Source organism: Engystomops pustulosus, chromosome 3 (assembly GCF_040894005.1).
Source record: "Engystomops pustulosus chromosome 3, aEngPut4.maternal, whole genome shotgun sequence".
Taxonomy (NCBI): Eukaryota; Metazoa; Chordata; class Amphibia; order Anura; family Leptodactylidae; genus Engystomops; species Engystomops pustulosus.
Window position 1 is genome coordinate 44,712,595 of NC_092413.1, and position 12,001 is coordinate 44,724,595.

Genomic DNA, 12,001 nt, shown 5'->3' on the forward strand with positions numbered 1-12,001 from the left:
TGAAGCTCAATATGTGTGCAGTAGAAGAAACTGAATCACAGCCACACAGGCTGCTGCAGCTGCCCCCTTCCTTGGGAATCAACACATGCTGCTGGCTGAGAGCCAGATAATGGGAAATCAAGTTTTATAAAGTACTGACATGAATAGAATAGTGGCAAAGGCATTTTTAAAATCAGAATAGAAAAGTTACCAATCAGAATAAAATCAGAATAGAAAAGTTACCAATCAGAATAAAATCAGAATAGCATAGTAATGCATTAAAAACCTTGTCAAGCTAAATTATGTGTGAACAACTTTGTGTGAAAGATACAGCTTATAGGCCACCCAAGGCTACTGGGCCCAGGGTAAAACTGTAGCCCTTTTACTCCTTTATGTCTTAGTTTGTGTGTTCAGAGGGGCCTCTCAGACACAGGGACCCACACATGACGGCTGCCTCTGCACTCGCTTTTATAAATGTTCATCTCTATAACCCAAAAATGTGTTCTCCATAGCCATGGACAGTCCTGCCATAAATGTAAAAATTATTTATATATTTTAACAGAATGTTAATATTTGTAAGGATTTGTAAGTCTCAACGTGCAAAACTATTAGAAAGCTTATGTAAATGTGCACAAATAGACATCAGGATGCAATAACAAGTAAACAGTACAAGCAACTCTCAATAAACCACCCGAAAATGAATTGGCACACAATCACTACAGCCATTCGTCACACTTTTGGATCACTTAAAAGACTACATCCAGGGGCGTAACTACAGTGGTAGCAGCCATAGCAGCCCAGTGTCAGGGGGCCCGGTTAAAGCATGGAGGATGTGCACCAGGATATACATATTATGCTGCGGTTTGTACAGCTTAATATGTACAGTATATAACAGTGCACATCATGAATTTTTAGCTCAGATAAGCAATGTTGAGGGAGAAATACAGGATACAATCTGTCATCTCTAATTCTATGTACTTCCCCATTTGGTCAGGAGCTACTAGGACAGACTTGTGTGTATATATCAGTGCATAAATGTGTGCGTCTATCTGTATAAAAGTATTTGTGTACAAAGATGTATATTTTCTCGGGGCTAAGGGGGCCCTATTGAGAAGTCTGCTATAGGGCCCTGCCTCTCCTAGTTACGCCACTGACTACATCTGAAGGCAAAGAATTTATGAGTCATAGTGCAGCATGTGAAATGTTATGCCCTATTTCACAAATGTTTAGAAGTGAAACACATTGGCAGATTAGCAGAGTCCATCATCGGAATCAGATGCAATCGCTTACCTGGTATTGCTGCCCAGTACATAAAATTAGATGGTCATATGGTACTTTTTTATCATTGGAAACAATCACAAACTTGGCAGCTCTGTCTATGCCAGTCATTTTACCAACCACAACATTAACCCAGGATCGAAGTGACATCAGTGCATAATCTTTATCATTATAACAGTGGCTGGGAAAAGAAAAAAAACCCTGTAAGTGACATTTTAGCAGCTGACAGCAGGCATTAATTAGACATCTGGCGGGTTGCTGGAGAGCCTCTAGTGGTTTAAGTCTGTTGTCTTGCAGTGAGCTTTCCAAAAGCCTATAGCGAGAGATTATTTATAATTCAGCACTCTGTTGAATAGCTGACATCCATGGAACAAAACAGGACTTTATAGCGGAGGCCAATAGCTCAACACTAGAGACAGCCAGTGTTGGTTCTAATACCTTCTGGTTCTTTTGGGTTTTCACCAAAGCTGACAATAACAAAGCTGCTTTTATATACAAATATAGCGAATCGCCAAGATAAATACCAAATGCAGGATATAGAACTACTGCAAAAGCAATGCGTGCCATGGAGAACTGAAGCTTATACACGGCTTCTCTTTGCAGCACATTCTTATTTTTGATGCATATTTGATGCAATTTGCATGCACTGATTGCAAACCCACTAGATGACATCTATGTCTGGTTTGTGAGTATATATAGTATTGTGTCTAGGTTTGTACTAAAAAGAACATCTTTGGAGCTTTCACATGTACAGTTGGGGAAAAAAGTATTTGGTCAGCCACCAATTGTGCAAGTTCTCCCCCTTAAAAAGCACACACTATGATGTCAGCGAGCGGCTGACGTTACAATCCCTGTGACGGACAGCGTGGGGACAAGGCGCCGATGCCAATGCATCGCTGTATAGAAGAGGACCTTCCAGGGGATGGGGGCATCGGAAGGTGAGTACACTGTTTGTTCTTTACTACAGGCATTATATTGGGGACAGGGGCTGCAGGCTATATACTAGGGGGCTGGCAGGCTATATACTAGAGGGGGGTGGTAGTCTATATACTACAGGGGGCTGGCAGGCTATATACTACAGGGTGCTGGCAGGCTATATACTATAGGGGGGGTGGTAGTCTATATACTACAGGGGACTGGCAGGCTATATACTACAGGGGGCTGGCAGGCTATATACTACAGGAGGTGGCTGGCTATACACTACAGTGGGCTGGCAGGTTATATACTAGGGGGCTGGCAGGCTATATACTACAGGGGGTGGTAGTCAATATACTACAGGGCGGCTGGCAGGCTATATACTACAGGGGGGGTGGTAGTCTATATACTACAGGGGGCTGGCAGGCTATATACTACAGGAGGTGGCAGGCTATATACTACAGGGGCTGGCAGGTTATATACAACAGGGGCTGTCAGGTTATATACTACAGGGGCTGGCAAGCTATATACTACAGGGGGCTGACAGGCTATATACTACAGGGGCTAGAAGGCTATATACTACAGGGGTCTGGCAGGCTATATACTACAGGGGCTGGCAGGCTATATTCTAAAGGGGGCTTGCTGGCTATTTACTACAGGGGAGGCTGTGAGCAATGCATTTCCCACCCTCAGCTTATACTCGAGTCAATAGGTTTTTCCAGCTTTTTGTATTAAAATTAGGGGTCTCAGCTTATACTCGGGTCGGCATATACTCGAGTATAAACGGTAATGTGATTTTAATCATTTTGTCTCTTACAGTTGAGGGCCACCTATGATGTAAAATACAGACCTCTATCATCTTTTTAAGTGGGAAAATTTGCAATTTGGTGGCTGACTAAATGCTTTTGCCCCCACTGTATTTATGAAGTGTTTGCACCACTTATGTGTCATGGTTGCACTTTGTCTGACACTAGAAAATTGTGCACCAGTTTTAGAAAGGTAGTGTGCACCATTTTTCATATATTTGGGCCAATTTCTGGAATACCTACCAATGGTATTTGAGTTTTTTTTACCTCATTACCAATGGGATTAGAATTGTGGGATCCCTACTGTAGACTTTGAAGGAAGTCTTCCAGCTCCAAAATCACTCCAAGAGTAAAAACAGCAATGTCAAGGGAAATTTTTAAAATTTTTAAGACATATATTTATTGGCTGCTTTAAAGCATACACAATCTTCTGAAATATATAATACCTTCAATATGGCTGCCACAAGGAAAGTTTTTAAAAAGAAATGATACTATAGCTAAAAAACCCCACATGCTTATTTCTCTGAAATAAAAAAAATACATACATGTATACATTGTATATAAAGTGTAGCTTTACTAGCAAAATTCATCAGTATTTGTGCCATACTCACCTGCGGGCAAGAAATGATTGATCCATACAGCTGTTATTTCCTGGTAGTCCATGAGTTGATATCATAGTGATATTGTTGAATTTCAGATGTGGGCTACAAAACAAAATGGATATAGTTATGTAATGTTATTAAATTGCAATAAACTGTTATTGGAAACAGTTTGAGAGAATTTCTACATATAAATTATCCTAAAGCATTTGTATAGGTGCCTCCATGAGACATAGAAACAGCAAAATGAAGGACATGAAATAACAGGACTAAGCAGTATTACTATGAATTAACCTGTGTTTGCCTCTTTCTCTCTCTGCAGTGCCCCATTCCTCTCCTTACAGGGCTATTCCCACTAAGACAAGTTTCTTAAATATACTCAGGATAACAAAATAATACATTCCCTAATTCACTGTTATTACAAAAATACAGCATTTCACAGATATAATTCCAACTCCAATTCTCTATCAGTCCTGGTGTACACAATTTCACTTGCCCCTAGAGACGACCCTGTAACTTCTGACTTACGGTCGGCGACGCCATCTTGGATTTCCGTGTGTCGGCCGTGGAGCTGAGTTTCTATCTTTCTGCTCCCTGCACTCTGGTCCCACCCCCTGCAGTCCAGGGCGGAGCTCACACACATACACTGACATCCTGCCGGCAAGAGAACTACTACAAGATACAGACAGGTAAGCTCTTTATTAGGAGAGGAAGGCACAGCAGATCTAGTGTGTTCTGGAATAGCAAAGATGTAGCAGAGCTGACATTGTGTGCAATAAGCATGGGTCTCATCATCTCTGATCTGTCTCATCTCTCTTTCTAAATGTCAGATACTAGTCCAATGTTCAGAAGGTAAATGGAAGTGCATATAAACCTGTACCCTGATAATGTAACCACATTGTCATCCCACAGAACTAGATGGCTCATAATGTGTCTGCTTAGAAATTCCCCGTCCACACCCTGGAATTTTGCACTGACCATCACGGAGTGATAGGAGCTAAAAAAGCAATAACACTGAGTAAAATTGTGAATTTTCTTTCATGGGAAAACACCTCTTATTTTACATAAACTTGTATGTACAATCTCCCAGTAAAGCTGAAATTCTGTCTCCTCTCTGCGTACCATTTTATCAATGAATTCAGAATAACAGATGAGCTCAAACATAGAAGAAAGCAGAGTGACCACTGCCTGCATTTATACAGCCATATTGTCTTTTATGTCCATGATATGCACAGGCAACAGAAGGGTTTAACAACTGACCTTAGGTTGGGCTCTCATCCACAAACATTGATGCAAGTTCAAGCCAAAAAAAATCCATAGAAAGAAAGATTGGAGCGGCACTCACCATAACAGGTAGAAAATTCTTCTTTATTAGTAAACTTACATGAAGAGTTACATGAGTGTTACATGAGAGGCATAGATAGATATTTGGGGGGTATAGAGAGATTAGAGGGGGATGATAGAGAGATGTGGGTATGAAAATACAAGTGGGTGTCAACAAATAGAGATGTAGGGCATAGAGAGAAGTGAGTGGGGAGCGATATAGATGGGCAAAAAGCAATAAGTGGTTTAAATCATACACGGATTGCCACCCAGATAAATCTTCCGATTCTCCTGAAATATTCTCCTATCGGGAACAAAGAGTCCCAGTTCCACTTAAGATTCTACTGAAGTATAAAACGTTCATGATAGCTGGAGGGTCCTGCATGGATTGTGCAGTTTCATTTGGCCGGAGCCTTTGACACATTTGAGTAAACACAGAATACAATAAAAAAAACCCGGAAAACTGCACTACACAGCCCTTTGTTTCACTATTTACCCCATGAGATTTTCTTCCAATGATAAAACATGGTTTATTTATAGATTCATTTCATTATATTATTGCCCCTTCAACTGTGAAATTAACTACAAAAAAAACAGCAGATTAGTCGGAGCCATGGACAAATACTGGGATAGATACAAGCAATAAAACAACCAAAACTGCCCCTACAAAATCCATTCACACGGATCATGGATGTGAAAACATAAACCCTATAACAGAAATGGAGTGAAAATCCTGACTAACAAATAATGAAAATTAAATATTATATTTAGAAAATGTATTTTATTCATTATCTCACTGAATACAATTAGCAGTATGGGGTTTATTTACTAAGGGTCCTGCGCTAGCATTTTCTTCGGTATTTCCGATTTTACGGGGATCACGCGGGGGATTGTGTTTCACGCGACCAGATTTTGGCGCCATAGCACCAGCTTTCATGCAACATAAATTGGGGGGCGGGCAATCGGACAATCCAACGGATTCGGACAAACCGCTAGATTTAACTTTGAATTTGTGTCACAAGATCAAGCCCTTACATGCACCAGGAAGAAGAAGGTGAACTCCGGCGGATCTGATCGGGGAAGCGACACATGCAGGATATCGGGTGCACGATCTTAGTGAATCGCAGCAGCTGTGCATTGGAGTCGGGGATCACGCAGGGACGGGTAAGTAAATCTCCCCCTATGTGTCATTCTAACATGTATTTTAGTGACTTCTCTCCTAGGGTGTGGGTTCTCCTAAAAGGTAGGCTTGACTATTTGAAAGCCATGTCACAATGGATCCTAGTCAAACAACATCTACTTTTTATAGTTATGCATTTGTGTTTTTGCATTATTTGTATTATTTGTATGACTTGAATGACATGTATAGTTGGGTTTTCACTTACGTCTTATGGTGCAAAATGAGAGACATGTTTGTACTTTAACCACTCTTAGATTTGTAGTTATCTAATGTGGCTACTGGATCTAGTCTATAGACTTTATGACACTTGTTTGATAAGTTATCATGAGATATTCAATACAATTTTTATATTTGCCCTATTCTATTAAAAGTTTATTTTACATACATCAATATCACTACATTCTCCACTCCATACATAGAGGGAAGGCTTACCATTAGGATTAAAATGTCTACTTTGCTACATACAGTGGGTGAAATAAGTATCAAACACATCATCAATTTTTTCAGTAAATATCTTTCTAAAGGTGCCATTGACATGAAATTCAGAGTTCAGTAACAAATTATCCAAACCACACTGGGAAAGAAATCTAACAATGGCTGTCCGTAAATTATGTTATGTGTAATAATGAAAATTGACACAGGGAAAAAGTGTTGAGCACGTGAAGAAAGAGAGGTGCAAAAAGCCATGGAAAGTTATCACACCAGCTGAAATCTATTAGTAATTAGAAAGAAATTTTGCCACTTAGTGAAATGGCCTATCACAAGCTGTCTCATTACCAAGGTGCCTCCCAAGAAAGATCTGTTGATTGCTAAAACCACTCACTGGCCTCAGCACCTGTTTCAAGATCTTTGCAACTTTATTGTTGCAAAACATTCTAATGGTACTAGTTACATAAGGATTTGTAAACTATTGAAGTGAGGATTGTTGGGGCCATAATAGCGGAAATAGCGATACAACATGATCAAGGAGTGAAAAGAATTATCAGAAAAGTTGTAAGGCACAAAGATAAGAACCACAATTCTGTGTCCCCCAAAAATGGATATGTCCGGTAGTATAAAAAAATAAATAAAATAAAAATATAAAATAAAAATCAGCATTTTATTACTGAAATTGGTTTCCCCGTGACTAAATATTGTGATGCATACAGTCTAACGGTTTGTCTCAATGGACTGACTGGTGTTCTAGCACCAATATAGTGACCTTAGTTGTGTTGAAAGTCCACAAAACTTTACTTCCCTTGGATCTTTCTATTGTTATGTTTAAAGGAAATCTACCACCAGAAGCAAGCTGTCTCCCCTCCCCCTACTACCTCAGCACTTCCCCCTCCCTCTGCCTGATGTAATCTCACTGTGGCACAAACACACAGTGGGAGAGGGGACATGCTTCTGCACAGTGTAACCACCAGTGAAGCTGCAGCATAGAAGGGGCTCTGGTAAAAACCCCAGGAGCCTGTCAGGCTCATTAGCATAATTCTAAAAGTTGATTTAGAAGATTACATCAGTTACTGTGTAGCTAATAAGTAAAACAAAACACAAAAAGCTAGACTTCCTTTCTTCCAGTATAACAAGTCGGTTATCACATGCCACAAAACTCATCATGCTAACGTGGCTCCAGGTAACAATGTTTAGCACACAATGGTAATATTAAACATGTCAAGGGTCATGCTTGCATCTTATGCCCCTGCACGCTAAGAAATAATACTAATGTAAATGTGTATATTACTTAAACAGCAATCACTTGTGTAATTGTGATTTATTTATTTCACATCTGTTCTAACAGAGAAAACACAAAGCCTGGATTACCCAATTAAAATAATTGGCTAATAGATGATGGGTATATTACTTAAAGGAGTCAAGCATGTCTAATTACTTTTGCAGCTACAACTAATCACATGTTTCTTATTTATGTGTTGCTTTGGTAGGAGGGTTGAGGATATGATCACAATAATGCCTCGAAAACATTTTGCGAGTGCACCTGCATTTTAACAGCGGTGGATAATTCCAGCAGGGATTTCATGTTGCTGTGGATACATCAAAAAGAGAACTGCGCTAAAGACTCTTCAACTGCAGGAAGGTATTAGGGTATGGAGAGAAATATGTAGTAACAGTACTGGATTTCATTGCATGGTACGGGATATTACAGAAGCTGAGTGCTGGAAATACAAAGGCTAACAAATGCAAACCATGTTAATGCAAACCGGAATTTACCATTTTCACCTAATGACAGGTTCTCATGGCCTTTTTATAACTAATTCCCAATTTTCTTTTATAATTAACATTACAGCTTCCACTCACTTTTACAGAAATAAAAAGATAAAAGTATAACTGTCCCCCTGCCAGAAATGTGCTTCGAGTCACAGAGTCATCATCGCCTGCACACCGCTATTACAACTCAACTTCCAGCTTCCTCCTCCCATCATACAAATGTGTGCTGAGAGATTTGCAGCACGGGGTCAGCTCACGTGCCTGTGCATTGTTCCCCAGAGGCAGTGCATGAAGGGGTTCTGGAAACGCCCCCCACCCATACACTTCAAATCTATTCTTCGTTGGGTTCCCAAACAAGAAGGCGGATCAAACATGCATGGCAACAAAAAGGTATATTTGATTTGGAAGGATCATTTGACGTGATGGAAATCTACCATCAAAATCCATCATGATAAACCAGGGATACTTTATCTATACCTCCCAACCTTTGGATTGTCAAAAGAGGGACAAAAGTTAGAAATTTTCTTCCCCTAAACCACACCTTTACCAACCCTTACTCCACCTCCACACAGTTTAGTGCTGCCCATCTCCACCTCACATTGGAGCTCCATCATAATCAGCTTCTTCCTCATCATCAGCAGCTCCCCATCATAGTGCCTCCCCCAGAAGCAGCTCCCCCTCATAGTGCCTCCCTCAGCAGCAGCTCCCCCTCATAGTGCCTCCCTCAGAAGTAGCTCCCCCTCATAGTGCCCTCCCACCCCAGGCAGCTTTCAGTCCGGAGTGTGTCTCCATTCACCGGCTTGAAGATGAAGGGAGGGGCTAAAGCCAGGACTGTGGGAGGAGCTTGCAGGAACCTTGTTTCACCTCCTGGTCCCCATCCCCGCACTGTGAATCAGAGGTGGGACACAGAGCAGTAAGGGAGGCAGGTAACAGCTGTGTCCCGCACATTTCCTCTCCATTCTGGATCTATGAGTTTGTGTCTCTGGTTTTTCATTCTTCATTTTGCTGGTAGATTCCTTTAAGAAAACGGTAGCATTTGTGTATGTAGCCTTTACATAGCTCCATGTGTTTTGTGATCTGTGACAACAGGTGTTGGAGGATAAGCAATTCCTAAAATGCTTATGTTTCTTACTAACTAATAAAGCAATTCTTTAAGGGGTTCCAATTGAAGATTCAACAAGATCTGTGTTTTTAAATGATTTTCAAAAGTTTCCAAAAATTACAAATAGATAAAACTGTCATTAAAATACATTCTTAAGTTTAATTAGTTCTACGCTAGGTTCTATCTATGAAGCAATGTTGAATACATTCCTTTATCAAGACCTGAGAAATGATGACTTTCATGTGTGTTAATGCAATCAGACCGCTGCCAGCCATTTAGTACCAATGCAATCAGACCAAAGCCAATCATTCCTTGTGGGTTATTTTATGCTGTGTTGATCAATACAAAGTAACAAAATGTGTCTACTTGACATAGCAGTCTAGATAAAAGCAGGCAAATTAGTTTACAAATTCATGTTCTGAATTACCATTGTACTTTTTCCATGATAATAAAACCACTGCCATAAAGTAGACAAATACAGATGGCAGTGGAAAATTCATAGGATGGTGGAAAACATAAATGATCCCTAAGAGCCATGCAATATCCTTCCCAAAATAATGTCACAAAGCAATCTGCCCAGACCTAGATTGGAGGGAAGTGATAAAAGGCCATGTCTAGGCTACATTTTTGGCCATCATGGTTGCTCAGTCTGTATACTGGATGCCCTGTGACTCTTGTCACAGTGGCTAATTACTAACAGGCCCAAATAAAAAAAAAAAAGTTCAGCAGCTTCTTCTTATGGCTTCTCTTTAGTTGTTACCAACACCACATGAAGCATCGAGTACGAACAGTCAGGATTATTGTTAGCATCTTAAATATGATAGGGGCACAAGCCACAGGATCTATGTTTTGTGCTCATGCCCCTGCATAGATATATCCTTAACAGTAATGGATTATAATATAGGCGGTTTGGACCGTACCCCGGGGCTCAAGCCACCCACCAAATTTTATACTAGGAAGGTCTTCACTCATGAATCCTCATACATCTGTTCCTGCTCTTTATGCACATGTACAAAATAGTAATATCGGGACCTTTAAAGGTCCTTTAAGGTTCTCCATTCACCAAGAAGCTGATTCTAGTACCATATGTTGGAAGTAAATTCCAGACGTGTAGGGGCCAAAAGTGTTAAAAGTGTTTTTTACAGCTACCATCTTGCTGACTTATTGCCCTACTGGTTTGTTTGCCACAAAAAGGTTAATGGTCTTCTTACAGTGAAGGGGATATGAATCAGTCACAAGTTCAGACAGTCCCACAAGTGAACAGGTGAATCCATCTGTGTGAAGTTGGACCCCCATGGGTAGTTCCTGTATGGGTAGTACATGACAGAGTACTTCATATAGATAATAAGCAGATAAACTTCTAAATAATGCTATGCATCATCACAATAATAAGCATAACTACACAGTTCATTTATATATAGCGCAAATGCATTGGGTGACTGTAGAGGACATATAGCTCCAGTGTTCAGCAAACCAGTATCATTCCTGCTCCGGCATCTCATTCTCATTGGCATCGGAGATCAGTCTCCGGAAAGCACAGCCCGATGTTTTAACCGGTTAAGGACCGGGCCGTTTCCTGTTTTTTCATTTCCATTTTTCACTCCTCACCTTCAAAAATCTATAACTTTTTTATTTTTACATGTAAAGAGCTGTGTGATGGCTTGTTTTCTGCCTAACAAATTGCACTTCATAGTGATGGTATTGAATATTCCATGCCATGTACTAGGAAGCGGGAAAAAAATTCCAAATGCAGTGAAAATGGTGAAAAAACGCATTTGCGCCATTTTCTTGTGGGCTTGGATATTACGTCTTTCACTGAGAGCCCCAAATGACATGTCTACTTTATTCTTTGGCTCGGTATGATTACGGGGATACCAAATTTGTATAGGTTTTATAATGTTTTCATACATTTACAAAAATTAAAACCTCCTGCACCAATTTTTTTTTTTATTTTGCCATCTTCTGGCGCCAATAACTTTTTTATACTTTGGTGTACAGAGCTGTGGGTGATGTCATTTTTTGCGACATTTGATAATATTTTCAATGATATCATTTTTAGGACTGTACGATCTTTTGATCACTTTTTATAGATTATTTTAGATTTTTGAAAAATGGCAAAAAAGTGCCATTTTCGACTTTGGGCGCGATTTTCCGTTACGGGGTTAAACATATTGAAAAACCGTTAATATATTTTGATAGATCGGACATTTTCGAACGCGTCGAAGCCTAATGTGTTTATGATTTTTACTGTTTATTTATATTTATGTCAGTTCTAGTTTTTTTTTTTTTTTTTTTCTTTTTACTATTTTTCAGGCTTCCTAGGGTACTTTAACCCTAGGTTGCCTGATTGATCCTATCATATACTACAGTATGGCAGTATATGGGGATTTTCCTCCTCATTCATTACAATGTGCTATCAGCACATTGAAATGAAGGGGTTAAAACGAAATAGCCTTGGGTCTTCGGAAGACCCGAGGCTACCATGGAGATGGATCGCCGTTCCCCGATGACATCACGGGGAGCGACGATCCTAGGTTTTGAGGCTGCCGGCAGCTTTGCGAATGCTGTGATAACACCCACGATCGGTGCTACCGGTAAGCCTTTGCTGCAATAT

The 12,001-nt window shown here is 40.1% G+C and overlaps 1 protein-coding gene across 2 annotated transcripts in view; it reads right to left on the reverse strand.

Annotated features, from left to right (window-relative positions):
* The window catches only part of CFAP61 (cilia and flagella associated protein 61), a 228,145-nt gene that overhangs the window by 95,690 nt on the left and 120,454 nt on the right, over positions 1-12,001 (reverse strand). For both annotated transcript variants that reach the window (XM_072140627.1, XM_072140628.1), the window contains exons 19-20: positions 3,590-3,682; positions 1,270-1,438 (exon numbers count right to left, since the gene is read on the reverse strand). In XM_072140627.1, the coding sequence (XP_071996728.1) occupies positions 1,270-1,438; positions 3,590-3,682 (262 nt within the window). The remainder of the gene's footprint in view (positions 1-1,269; positions 1,439-3,589; positions 3,683-12,001) is intronic.